This window comes from Rhinoderma darwinii, chromosome 3 (assembly GCF_050947455.1).
Source record: "Rhinoderma darwinii isolate aRhiDar2 chromosome 3, aRhiDar2.hap1, whole genome shotgun sequence".
Taxonomy (NCBI): domain Eukaryota; kingdom Metazoa; phylum Chordata; class Amphibia; order Anura; family Rhinodermatidae; genus Rhinoderma; species Rhinoderma darwinii.
In genome coordinates, this window is record NC_134689.1 from 242,709,446 (window position 1) to 242,723,857 (window position 14,412).

The window sequence follows — 14,412 nt, forward strand, 5'->3', positions numbered from 1 at the left end:
AATGATCCTATTGGCTTTAACTCTATTTCTAGCCAATTCCTAATCCACGTCTAACTATCTCTCTATCAATAATCCCTGAACATTTCACCCAATGTTTCCTTTTTAGGAAGTGACGAATTAATTGATTCCTTTATGAATTTAGATGACGCCTTTCTCTCAATGTATGACTAATAACTGATCACATGTCACCCCTGGAAACCTCTTGTTTCTGTAAACCTTTGGTTTATAAAGCTGTACATAGAAGAATTATAGTTGGCACATTCTTTTCTACTGGAATGTCTCTATCTATAGAATTAGACGCTGGTTAATTCTTACTGACAACTGTGTTTCCTTGTGTTTTTTTATTTTTCTATTTCTGGTGCATTCAATCACTTCTATCTGTTCTCTGCAACTCTGTCTATTAATCCAGGGCCCATCATCTCTCAACAAACCATCCCAACTAGTACAACTGAGGACTACCCCACTTAGGCTTTCTCAATTTCTACGTTATTTTCTCAATTTATTTTTTTTCCCTCACACCTTTCCCCGCATAGTTTCCTAACAATATCTGCTGCTGTTTTTCCACACCCTGTACCTTGGGTGTTATGCCCCAATTCCCGGCTGGCCAGCACTTTACCTTGGGCATACTTCAATCCAGATTTCCCCATGCCCTCTGCTAAATCCCAGACTTACTAATGTAGCCAACCTTATCTTGACTTTTTCTCAATGGCTTTTGCTGTGTGATGTCACGCTGCAGCAAGTTATCAGGGTCAAGACAAACCTGGCCACATCCGCACTAACTCTTCAGTCTATTTTCCTGGCCTACTTAACCCCTCGGCCTATATTTAGTCTGTCATTGGGGTTCCCGCTTTTTTTTTTTATTATTATTTTTTTTTGTTTTCTCCAGGACCCAATGCACTCTGCTAAATCATTTAGTCTGTCATGGGGGTTCCCTATGCACTTCTGCTGATCAGTAGGGCAACCGCGTATATCTGATCGGTTTCCTAAACAGCAGCCAAACTATTTTACTGTCTCAGGCGCCCATGGATGTTCTATAAACTTTCTAGTCACAGAGATGTTACTTAATAATCAGCAACTCATTCAGATTGGGCGTCCAAGGATTAGCCCACATACATACTCTTACTTCCGGCCAGGTGCGCCTCCTATGGGTCACAGTCTGGATACGCGAAAGTCCTAACAATCACTTGGGCGGGGATGGTTACCCGTCACTTCTGCAAGGATCAATTTGCAACCTGATCTTAATACACACTAAACCCAGGGGCCGGAGGGAACACTTCGGACATGCCGTTTAGTGTTTTCGCGGTATTTGGTTGTTTTTGTATGTTTTGCGATCAGAAAACAACCACTCCCTTATCTCAGCCTCTCACAGATACACTCACAGATTCGTGTCCACTCTCACACCTCTTCCTATAATTCATACATACAACAGCTCATAGACAAATGGTGTTCATGGTTCCCAAATAGTCAAAAAAGACAATACCTGGACAGCAGCTAAAACAAGAGAGAAGTGCACAGTAAGTATAACATTTCTTACTCACCGGTTTTGTGTGCAGTTCTCCGTTATCTTAGCCGTCATCCACCTTCGATTGTCGCCTTCGATCTGTGTTGAGAATCCCGGACGAGCCCCCAAGTAATGTCGCTGCAGAATTTACATTGTCCATTAACGTTGGACATTATCTACATTTGTCTATGAGTTCCAAATTAATGAATGCTCTCTCAATGGTGGATCTTAGAGAGGCCGGCCGGAGAGACCATGACACGCAGCTTCAGTGTTCAAACAGTCTCTGCCCACAGGGGGCGATCCATCTTTATTTATAGGAAAATTAGAGTAGGTGGTAACCTCATACTTGCAAAGCATGAGCATTCTAAATATGGTAATATCCCAAAACTCCACATATATCTTTAGCCATAAGAAATACAATGTCATCACGTTTTCCCACGTTGCCTTTGTAACAGCTGAAATGCAAAGCCATAAACTAAACGACTTGAAATAGAATAGCCATCCCCCCATGTAGGCTCTTGTGTGAGCAGATCTTTGAGCTTTAGTGACAACTCAACTGTCCATTTAAACCAATATATGTTCACATATATAAAGATAATTAAAATATTTTTGACAGTAGTGCCACACCGCCCCTCTCCCTGGTAGTGCCATACAGCCTGCATTCCTGGTAGTGCCACACAGCCTGCCTCCCTCCCTGGTAGTGTCACACAGCCCCCCTCCCTGGTAGTGCCACACAGCCCCCCTCCCTGTAGGGAGTGCTTTTGGGGCTCCGTCTAGGTGTGGAATTCACAATCATAGCATTGCCGATGCTCTGGCCGCGGATTCTGCTTCAGAAGGAGCCCCTGACCTCACTGTCCATATATGTCAGGAGCAGAGCAGTGTCCCAGGTAGAGTGGTAGTAGTGATCTGCCCAGGACTTTGGCTCTGGTATTGCCCCTGACATCACTATCCATATATGGACAGTGATGTTGGGCTTCCCCAGAGCTGGAGTACCGGAGTGGAACCTTTGCTAGCACTCTGCTCAGGACTTCAGCTCTGCTCCTGACATCACTGTCCAAAAAAACCAATATATGTTCACATATATAAAGATAATTAAAATATTTTTGACAGTAGTGCCACACAGCCCCTCTCCCTGGTAGTGCCATACAGCCTGCATTCCTGGTAGTGCCACACAGCCTGCCTCCCTCCCTGGTAGTGTCACACAGCCCCCCTCCCTGGTAGTGCCACACAGCCCCCCTCCCTGTAGGTAGTTCTTTTGGGGCTCCGTCTAGGTGTGGAATTCCCAATCATAGCATTGCCGATGCTCTGGCCGGGGATTCTGTTTCAGAAGGAGCCCCTGACCTCACTGTCCATATATGTCAGGAGCAGAGCAGTGTCCCAGGTAGAGTGGTAGTAGTGATCTGCCCAGGACTTTGGCTCTGGTATTGCCCCTGACATCACTATCCATATATGGACAGTGATGTCGGGCTTCCCCAGAGCTGGAGTACCGGAGTGGAACCTTTGCTAGCACTCTGCTCAGGACTTCAGCTCTGCTCCTGACATCACTGTCCAAAAAAAGGCCCGTAGTTTTTGTATTTGCTTAATAAATTACACTATATCTGATGATTATATGACTTGTATATGGCATTTTTTTGCAGTTTTCCCCTCTGCAGGCTCTAATTTTTAGTTTACCCTGAGCTAATGAGTAGAGCCTAACTTCCGTCATGACTGCCAAACACAGCACACCTATAGAGAAGAGAACATCTTGCTCCCTAATCTCTTTATAGCATGTCCCAAGAAACAGCAGCAGCATGGAGGAGATCATACAGCAGTAATGAGCAGTGTAGCTGTAAATCCAGCACTGGGGTGAGATAAAACCCTTGCAAGAAGCTGCAGCAGTTTCTCTGTGTGTCTCTCTGGGTCATTCTGCTTCTGCTCCCTCTTTTACCTCCCTCCATAGACTTCTAAGAGCAGCATGTAACCTGATCCTGCAGTAAGATGAAAGTCCATCTAGTCTTGAGGAGGATTTAGCAGTAAATTCAGGGTAAGTAACAGGTTAGTAGGGAGGGGAGAGGAGCATGATAAGTGGAAAAAGAGGCATTTTTCTCAAATAAGATATACTAGAAAGTTTCTTATATTCACTTGGACGATTGATTAATGCAAAGATTAGTGACCATTTAAGTTGTTAAATATTATATTTTTAGCAGTTTTATCATTTCTAGCACCTAAGTAAATCAACAACTTACTAATTATTGTAAGGTATCAATGTTAGGAATGCAGCTACCTTACTATAATCCTAATGCGCTCTTTTGTTTTAAGTTATGTTGGTAACAGTAACGCTGACAAGCTGAACCTAAAGACTAATGTATTATGCTAAGAAGATTACTACAAGTAGGCTGGAGGTTGAGGTTTAGACTGAGAATCGATGGTAGAAGTGTCTAAGCAGAAGGTGTTTGAAATACAAGAAACATTCTATCCATTAAAGGTATAGTAACTTACTAACTTTTCCTAGTACTATGTCCCGATACCAATGACTCCATAACTCTTTCCATGTTTGTGAGATTATTAGTGCATCACTGTTCTAAATGTAGACCCAGTTTAAGTAAAGCAATTTTTGCTGTGATTATACTTTGCTACATGTTTTAAGCAAATACAGAACTGATGCATGCATGATGTATTTAGAACCTCATTATTGCATGGTATCAATGGTGTTATTGAGTTCAATAACATGATATTAAACTAGAAAATATTCATGGGAGAGACTTCCGAACTATATAAAGGTACACGTCTGAGCAGTTAGAGTGGTACTGTTTACTCAACAGATCAAGGTAATATTTCTGCGTCCTGTGGTCTATGCTACTTCATGTGGATCTATGCCAGCTATGATATTCACTGTAGTTTATGTGATCGCTTTTTAATTGTACATCAAAGATTTCAGCTATAAATAATTTAAAATTCTTAGACCTATCATTATTCTGAAGATCTACTATAACTATTATTATTGTCATTAGAATATTCTATATGATTTGGCATTAAGTTTTCAATGCTACTTTTCTTAGGAAAGTGGGGTAGATTTACTAAGCTGTGTACGTTTTAGACAGTGTAAACTTAGACCATGCACCAAATTTATCACCATTACAAACATCTATAGTATCTTCCTCTGTGTAAGCCACGGCTGCCAGTCAGAGACATCACGGTCACATAATAAAGGTCCTACCTCCAGTTACGGCAGAGGAGGGTTAAAAGGTTATTCCGGTTCTTATTTTTTTATTTATTTGTTCATAGAATAGAAAATTATACTGTTTTCTAATATATATATGTATTTAAAATATTGCTTGGGTCTGGTTTGGGGGTCTGAATTAATTCAGAGGTCTGAAGTCATTTTGGCTTCGGGTCAGAGGTCTAAATTTATTTAGGGGTCTGGAATAATTTTAAGGTTTGTTCTGGGGTCTAGAGTATGAATTAATTTTGGGTCTAGTCTGAGGTCTGAATTAAATTTATGGTCTGGTCTGTGGTCTAGATTATTTTTAGGGTTTGGTTTGGAGTCCGATTTAATTTTAGGGTTTGTTCTGAGGTCTGAATTATTTTGAGGTCAGTTCTGATGTCTGAATTAATTTTGAGGTTTGGTCAGGGGTTTAAAATAATTGTGAGGTTTGGTCTGGGGTCTGAAGTTATTTTGGGATCTGGTCTGGGGTCTGAATTTATTTAGGAGTCTGGGTGTATATTCACTTTGGTCTGATAAAGGAAACTGAATTAAATGTGGGGTTCTAAAAGCGACAGCCCCAGGCAATAATAACCAATTTGTTTATTGTTGCACTCATTTAGGGCCAATTCTGATAAAACCAACATTGGTCAACTTTGATTTGACCAGAATTGGGCTTACATAAGGATACAGGAGAAGCTAGAGATTGACCCGACAGAAATTCCTGTCTGGCATGAAGCCTTCATTGGGTTGACACAGTCTAATCTGGGTAAAGAGTCTAAGAGAGCCCTGGTTTTCACCTTAAGCCCCTTCACTGAGGTACGGACATTGCTGCAGGGTGCCCCCACATAGTTGTCTCCAGTACAGTCCCCTGTATGTAGCCAGGAGCAGCAGGCAAAGGAATTAGCATAATCACAAAGAATTAGAACCAGGACAGCGGGCAAGGGAGTTAAACAGGCCAGCAGTCCGTGACGAAGGATACTGGAATTAAGGGTACTCACAGAGAAAGGTACAGAAGAAGGTAGACAATTGCTTTTGTGATGATAGATTGACTGCACATATTCTTGGTTCATGAGAACCTCCTGTATCTTTTATATTATGTAAAAAATGGACATTTGTATAACATATGTTTGAATTTTTTAGTTTAACAGGATCTACGAGTAATGGAATTCATATATAGGTACAGTATGTTTAAAACCATTGTCACAAAACGATTTGGCACTAGAAATGTTTCATTCTACAGCATCAGCTGTCGGATTTATCATGTCATATAGGATGATAAATAGGATTACTGCATCTGTAGGATTTTATATTAAGGATTAATTGCATATAAGATTTTATTCAGGATCATTCCATTATACTTTTGAATGTTTATTTTGATGACAAGTTTTAGTCACATGATTTTGCATCCTCTTCAGGATCTACACATTGGTTGCCAGTTTGTACTTTAGAGTATATGCCAGTGGTATGTTTAATACCTTCCACCAAAGGTAGATTTGTAGTTTCTAAACTCTACTTTAGATAACAATTGAATCACTGGAGTAGGACGTGTTTCTCTCCCAAAAGATTGCCTGGATACACTTGAAACAGAAACGTGAGGTTTCCCAGTCTCGAAATTTAGGAACGGCACAGACTTTGCTGAACTACTGAACGAGTAGGGATTTCAATACCCCGCAAATGCTATTTTCCACCTGTCTGGGAAAAATATTGTCCTCATATTCTCTAACTTGGAGCACCATATGCACTTTATATACAACATATATGAATATAGCCTTTTGAAAGTGGCATTATACAAACTTCATACACACTATATTCCCCTGACAATAGGGAATATTTCTCTGTTTTGCACAAATTGTTCTAGCGTGCTTTTGTCTGCACACCGTTTTTTGTTTTTTTTAAATAAATGAGTACAATTTATATTTTATGAAATTCTAGTCCTACTCCAGTGATTTAGTTTGTACTTTATAATCTTAAAGTTTACCTTGTTTGCCCTGTATCTATAAACATTGCCCTATGTGATGTTTCTGTATTTTTATTTTTCCTTTAGTGACCAAATTCAATGCAATTCTTTGAATTCTTGGTCATTCCATGAGATGAGCTGAGCGGGCATCTCAGAGTCAAATCCCTGGTACACCTGGAACAGTTTGCAAAAATAATTTTATGAACTTAATGGAACCAAGTAAGTTTTGAGTATTAGAGGTACCAATACTGCTATTGTACACGTGTGAAGTGCATCAAGTGTAACGTGAAGCCCCTTGGCCCATATTCAAAATCTGTAGTAGGGCCCTCACATAGCATGTGCCATTTGTAATACTGGTGTTTTCATTTGTGGCAAAAGGTACCCCAGCCCCTGGCTGTGACTGCTACTAAGCCCTACAGTTACACTCCTGAAGGAAGGGGTACGGTTGAATTGCACCATTTTTTCTATTTTTCAAGCAGCGCTGTGGATGTTTTTAAGTTGAATTTACCCTTCAAGCAGATCCTTATTGTTTTTTGAAAAGTAGGTTCAAAGTGAACCTACAATTTCAGTCACTGATATTACGTTATTCTTGCAGAAAGCCTCTTCTTAGGCCATGAACTGTTCAGGAGAAGAACCACGTCCATCCTATTCACAGACTCGTGAGCGACTTGTACGTGTTGTTCCTCCTCATTTAATATGTTCACTTACATGTGGAGGTCGTGAATGTCGCTATGAAGGTCCAGAGGAATGGACTGTGGAACAGCAAGCAATTCGAGGACTGTACTCATCTTGGTGAGAAACTGGAAAATAGTAATTGAATAAGTAGAAGCATTGTTAAGCATTTTTATTCATTCCCAGATTAAGGCCCGGGATTCCCGGTGACAGGCGTTTGCAGTAAAATTGCTGTTTTTGTTGGCATAGGAAATCGTTGCAGTTGTCTGGTCACAGTTGATCTCTGGCCTAATACACTTAAAACAGAACAATATATAGGAATGTTTATATTGTATATGAAAACTCCACCTAAGCAACTGTTCTCTGGTGCATTCCTTTACCTAAATGAAAATACATACTAGTCAAAGATTTGCCGTTGATACTTTTTAAAATATGAACATTTATTAATCACATTGGTAAGGACCTTAACCAGATATAGTTAAAGAAGACGTATCGGTTCGGAGTACTACACAGAAAGGGTATGTTCACACTGAGTTTTTTAAAACCTGAGTCTTCCATGTCGGAATCAGCATAAAAAAACGTGTGACTCCTAAATATGACTCTTATCGGTTTTAATGGAAATTAGAGGATCTTTTATTTGTTTTCAGGAAAACAAAATTCTGCTTACTGAAAAAAAGCGTCCTGTTCTATCTGGGGGGGAAAGGGGAAATCCGCCCATAAATATCCCATTGAAATCAGCAGCGCCATGTGGCTAAAAGCGGGGTTTTTTTTGTGCTTTTTTGTCAAGTATACGCTAGTGAACTTTACAGATAAAAGCCTCAAAAAGTGCTAAAGAACCGCACTAAAAGCCCACGCTAAAATCCTGCTCGACATAAAACTCCACGTGAACATAAACTTTACAATTTAAGTCTATGAGTTGCAAAATATGTTTCCCATTGGACATTGTACAGTTTTCCGCGGTGTATTTTTCCACACCCTACCTCCCAGTATGAAAGGAACAGTATGAAAGGAAGTAGCGGAACAGCATACTGATGCTGCTGTGAGTGGAGTAAAATAAAGGAAGAGGGGGGGAATAAAAAAGCCAATGGGAGGATCATAGGGAAACAAAGAATGCCGGGATCTGTAGGAAACGGAGGTGCGCGCCGAGCTACATGAGCCCTGAATACACAAAAGTGTAGCTGGAGAGTGGGGAAGTGAGATGTACGAACATACATCATGATGAAAAAGGACTCGAAAACACGATGTGGAGAACTAGGATATCTATCTTTTTTTTGGATGGCTGTCAACCCTTTTAGTGTTACAGAATGGTATTTGTTCATGACCACCACTTGTGTCCTGATTACAGATGAATCAGAGAAAACTCACCTTGTAAGTTTTTCTATTAAGGAGCTGTATTTATCGCTTATAAGTCAATGGGGCTGAAATGCTGGAATACAGTATGTATCCATATTTCTGCCTCCATTGTCTTATATGTTGCAAATGCTCCATAGGAGTATTTTAAATCATATTGGCCCACGTTTACTAAGACTGACGTATCTTAACCAAGTCTAATCAAAGGAGATAGTTGAAGTGATTTCTGCCAAATTTATTAAAAGGCGCTGTGAATGGGTGTAGGTTTGCGCCATTTCCACCTATTTGTTTTAATGTGACTTAAACTATGTCTTCTTGGAAACCACAACCGCTTTTCGCATCACTTTCAAAATTTGGCGAGCAACAATTTGCACATTTTACCACAAATTTGTTGCACGTCATTGCGATATTTTTTGACCCAGTTTACACTAAAATGTGCCATGAACTGCATAATAAATGTTGGCCGTAGACATATATATGTAACTCATCTTATATTCGTAATTTTTAAAACCTAGCCTATACAAGAGCTCTGTCTAGTAAAATTTGACACACATTGCCAAGCGAAAGATAAACTATGTTGTTCTGTATTAACGCAACAAGTGGGTTAAGTATATTAATGTGGAATACCAAATATCAAAAGCCTTGACTGTAAGTTTGTTCAAGATAACCTTCACATGTTGCAGTTTGCTTCCATGTTTATATATAAGCACATGTGTATACCTATATTATCCCTGTTGTTTTAGGATTACAGATGAGATTCTGGCGTCGAGCCGTCCATCTACTCGTCTAATTCAAGATTACAATATAACCGAGCAGTTTCGCAAGTAAGAACATTAAGTTTAAAGGAAGGATATTGTAATACTTGCACAACTTGATGGGCTATTACAGGGATACAGTATTGCATCAGATCATATTACTGAGTAGCGCTGCAAATGGAATTTTGAAATGATCAAACATAATGTTATGTTGTGAAATCCTAACCAGGAAAACAGTATTTCTAAAGTAACAACATTTTAAAACTTTCTGTTTCACTCTATGGTTTTACTGTACTGAATGCAACATATATAGTTGATTACCATTTTTGACATATTTAGCTTTTTGTCCCATGTCTAAGGCATCATGCACACGACCGTAGTTTTGTGGCCATATACTATGCGCAAATGTGGAACCGCAATTGCGGATAGTATAAAACACATGTTAACCTATGGACCAATGCACACGACCGTGGTTTCCACGGACTGCATTGTCCGGAACCCGGACCGCAAAAAAATAGGACATGTCATTATACAGTCCGCAATTGCGGTCCGGGCTCATTGAAATTAATGCACAACTTTTGTGTGCACTGTCCATGATTGCGGCCCACGGATGAAACTCCACTGCCCGTCTGTGCCATAAGCACGGGCCGTGCACACAGCTACGGCCATGTGCAGGAGGCCTTAGAATGGCATATTAGGCATTCGCTACACCCAATGTAGTATTTGCTATTACATTTCATAGCTGCATGTAACAAGATGCTTGGGAAGTCATTCACCTGAAAGAACATGTGTTGGAACATCATAGTGTCAAGTATCTATAAAAATTTTAAAAAAAATCTCTCTGTGTTTATTAAAGATATGGTATACGTTCTCTGGTCAATGCACAGCTTCCTTGGGAGCATGGCCACTGTGGAGATTCTCTTGATCCCCAGAGTGGTTTTTCATACAGACCGCAAGATTTTATGGACTCTGGCAGTGAGTGTTAAAACCTGTGTGTTGGGATATTGTTTTGTATGTTTTTTATGTTTAAGTTATTATTTTTTAGACTACTCTATTCCATACAACAGAATCCTGTAAAAACGTATACAGCGGGGCTGTATGTTTATGTTTCTTTTACCTTAGGACCCTATGGTTGCGTATGCCACTGCATGGCATGCGTCGCAGGCATTTGTTAAACGTATAAGTCATGATCTTTTCATTAGCTGTTTATGACGTAAATGTTAAACTGATTCTTTAATAGCCTATGGGTGACCGGTGCCTGTGACGGATACCTAAGGCCCAGTTCACACAGAGTTTTTTTATTTTGACGCTCAAACCACCTCGGAATCAGCGCCAAAAACCGGCCGAAACTGACTCCCATTGATTTCAATGACATTTCTTGCCGCGGTTCCTTCTATGACCTCCCATTGAAATCAATGGGAGGCAGAAAAAGCGTTTTTCGCTGCGTTTTTTGCCTACGGTCCTCAATGGCCATGGGTGAAGAACGCAGCAAGAAAGTGCAAGCAGATTTTGAGACAGATTTTTTTCTGCCTGCAAAATACTCTGTGTAAACTAGACCTAAGGCCGGATTCATATGAGCGTGTTTGGTCCGTGATATATACGGTCCGTATGTCGGCCGCATTTCCCGCACCGAACAAACTTCAGGGAGCTGGGCTCCTAGCATCATAGTTATCTATGACGCTAGGTCTCACTGGCTCTCCGTGGAACTACTGTCCCGTACTGAAAACATGATTACAGTACGGGACAGTGGTCCCGCAGTGAGGGCCAGAGGCGACTAGGGCCAGAGGCGTAGCTAGGTTCTCCTGCACCCGGGGCAAAGATTCAGTTTGGTGCCTTCCTCCCAACAGCTCCTTCCCTCCGCAATGTTTGCTATCTCTACCAATCAATGAGGTGTAATTTTTATTTATGTAACTCGAGCATAAAACCATCTGTACATTTTAGAAGCATAGTTATATAAGGTAGTTCATGTAAAAATAAATTAAAAGAAAATAAATGAAAGAGGTCAGTGCCTGACTAAAACAGATTGTATAACTGAGAATAATAAAACATAATGAACAGCCTCCTCTTGTAGATAGTGCCACCCCCCCTTGTAGATAGTGCCACACACCTCCCCTTGTAGATAGTCCCAAACATACCCCCGTAGATAGCGCTACACTGGGGCTACCATTGGGGCTCCCTCTAGGAGTGGAATCCCCAACCAGAGCATTGCCGACGCTCTGGCCGGTGATTCAGCTCCAGGAGGAGCCCCTGACATCACTGTCCATATATGGACAGGGACGTCAGGGGCTCCCTCTAGGAGCTGAATACATTGCCAGAACGTCGGCAACTCTCTGGTCGGGGATTACACTCCAGGAGGATTCCCTGACGTCCATGTCCATATATGGACAGGGAGGTCAGGGCTCACTCTAGGAGCGGAATATCCGGACAGAGTGTCGGCAGCTCCCTGGCTGGGGATTCCGCTCCAGGAGAAGCCTCTAACGTCACTGTCCATATATGGACAGGGATGTCAGGGGCTACCTCTAGGAGCAGAATACCCGGCCAGAACGTCGGCAACACTGACACACAGCCACACAGCCCTCTCTTGTGGATAGTGCCCCCCCTGAAGGGAGTGCTACACCACCTCCCTGTAGATAGTGCCATTTGGGCTCCCTCTAGGAGTGAAATCCCCAGCCAGAGTGTTGCCGACACCACTGTGATAGCGTTTCATGTGATAGCGCAGATACAATTGAACATGGCAGTTGTGGGGACACGTCCGGGACAGTAATTTGCCAGGACTAAACCTGATTGGTTGCTATCGGCAACTACTCCACTTTTTCTTTACACCAGTTTGGATTAATCTCCCCCAGTGTTAGTGAAGGGCCTGAAGGGGGCAGTGCAGGACCAAGGATTTGAAGAACACCAAAGAAACAACCCTGTGTAATGTACTACCAGGCATTAAACATTGTATAATTTAGTATTACTATAACATACAACACATTTGCTGCTGCCATACTGTAACAGTTTATACATAAAGTACAAGTAAGTGAACACATAGAAACATCATGTGATAGCCGATTATTCATTTTTCAGTGGAGTTTAGCTTTAACGCCTTATCTGTGAGAACGTGTACAGTACATATGTTATGTGAGAATGCACGGCATACAATATGTATGAATTACATTACACATTTGCTTGCTGTTGTAGTACCCATCTTTTTTTAATGTTTGTAAATCATTGACTATGCTTTCCAAAAAATCCTTAACATTACTACATTGCCTCTTATCGCTTTGTACTTTTGTTATTGCCAGTGTCACTTCACATACTTGATTTGCCTCCAACATGTCACTTTGTTCCTCATAGTCTCCTTCTATAATTTTGGGCTTCCTGATTTTGGGATAGTCCCTGTGCCACGAATTCTGGATGTGGTGAAAGTTATTGCCTTTGCACTGCAAGAGGGGAGAGTAGCTGTTCACTGCCATGCAGGACTAGGCCGTACAGGTATTATTTACGAAAACTGCCTTGTATAAGAATTAAGCTTTTTCATAAAATCTCTCTCTCTCTCTCTGTATATATATATATATATATATATATATATATATATATATATATATATATGTATATATATATATACAGTGGAGGATATAAGTATTTGATCCCTTGCTGATTTTGTAAGTTTGCCCACTGTCAAAGTCATGAACAGTCTAGAATTTTTAGGCTAGGTTAATTTTACCAGTGAGAGATAGATTATATAAAAAAAAAAAAAAAAAATCACATAGTCAAAATTATATATATTTATTTGCATTGTGCACAGAAAAATAAGTATTTGATCCCCTACCAACCATTAAGAGTTCAGCCTCCTCCAGACCAGTTACACGCTCCAAATCAACTTGGTGCCTGCATTAAAGACAGCTGTCTTACATGGTCACCTGGATAAAAGACTCCTGTCCACAGACTCAATTAATTAGTCTGACTCTAACCTCTACAACATGGGCAAGACCAAAGAGCTTTCTAAGGATGTCAGGGACAAGATCATAGACCTGCACAAGGCTGGAATGGGTTACAAAACCATAAGTAAGACGCTGGGTAAGAAGGAGACAACTGTTGGTGCAGTAGTAAGAAAATGGAAGACATACAAAATGACTATCAATCGACATCGATCTGGGGCTCCATGCAAAATCTCACCTCGTGGGGTATCCTTGATTATGAGGAAGGTGAGAGCTCAGCCGAAAACTACACGGGGGGAACTTGTTAATGATCTCAAGGCAGCTGGGACCACAGTCACCAAGAAAACCATTGGTAACACATTACACCGTAATGGATTAAAATACTGCAGTGCCCGCAAGGTCCTCCTGCTCAAGAAGGCACATGTACAGGCCCGTCTGAAGTTTGCAAATGAACATCTGGATGATTCTGAGAGTGATTGGGAGAAGGTGCTGTGGTCAGATGAGACTAAAATTGAGCTCTTTGGCATTAACTCAACTCGCCGTGTTTGGAGGAAGAGAAATGCTGCCTATGACCCAAAGAACACCGTCCCCACTGTCAAGCATGGAGGTGGAAACATTATGTTTTGGGGGTGTTTCTCTGCTAAGGGCACAGGACTATTTCACCGCATCAATGGGAGAATGGATGGAGCCATGTACCGTCATGTACCGTCAATTGAGTGACAACCTCCTTCCCTCCACCAGGACATTAAAAATGGCTCGTGGCTGGGTCTTCCAGCACGACAATGACCTGAAACATACAGCCAATGCAACAAAGGAGTGGCTCAAAAAGAAGCACATTAAGGTCATGGAGTGGCCTAGCCAGTCTCCAGACCTTAATCCCATCAAAAACTTATGGAGGGAGCTGAAGATCCAAGTTGCCAAGCGACAGCCTCGAAATCTTAATGATTTACAGATGATCTGCAAAGAGGAGTGGGACAAAATTCCATCTAACATGTGTGCAAACCTTATCATCAACTACAAAAAATGTCTGACTGCTGTGCTTGCCAACAAGGGTTTTGCCACCAAGTATT

General features: G+C 41.1%; 1 protein-coding gene across 1 annotated transcript in view; it reads left to right on the forward strand.

Moving 5' to 3' along the window:
- The first annotated feature begins 7,255 nt into the window (after positions 1–7,255).
- LOC142748002 (protein tyrosine phosphatase domain-containing protein 1-like) overlaps positions 7,256–14,412 on the forward strand; it is a 42,084-nt gene continuing 34,927 nt past the window's right edge. The window contains exons 1-4 of the mRNA XM_075855120.1: positions 7,256–7,434; positions 9,408–9,488; positions 10,276–10,394; positions 12,759–12,896. Of these exons, the coding sequence (XP_075711235.1) occupies positions 7,256–7,434; positions 9,408–9,488; positions 10,276–10,394; positions 12,759–12,896 (517 nt within the window). The remainder of the gene's footprint in view (positions 7,435–9,407; positions 9,489–10,275; positions 10,395–12,758; positions 12,897–14,412) is intronic.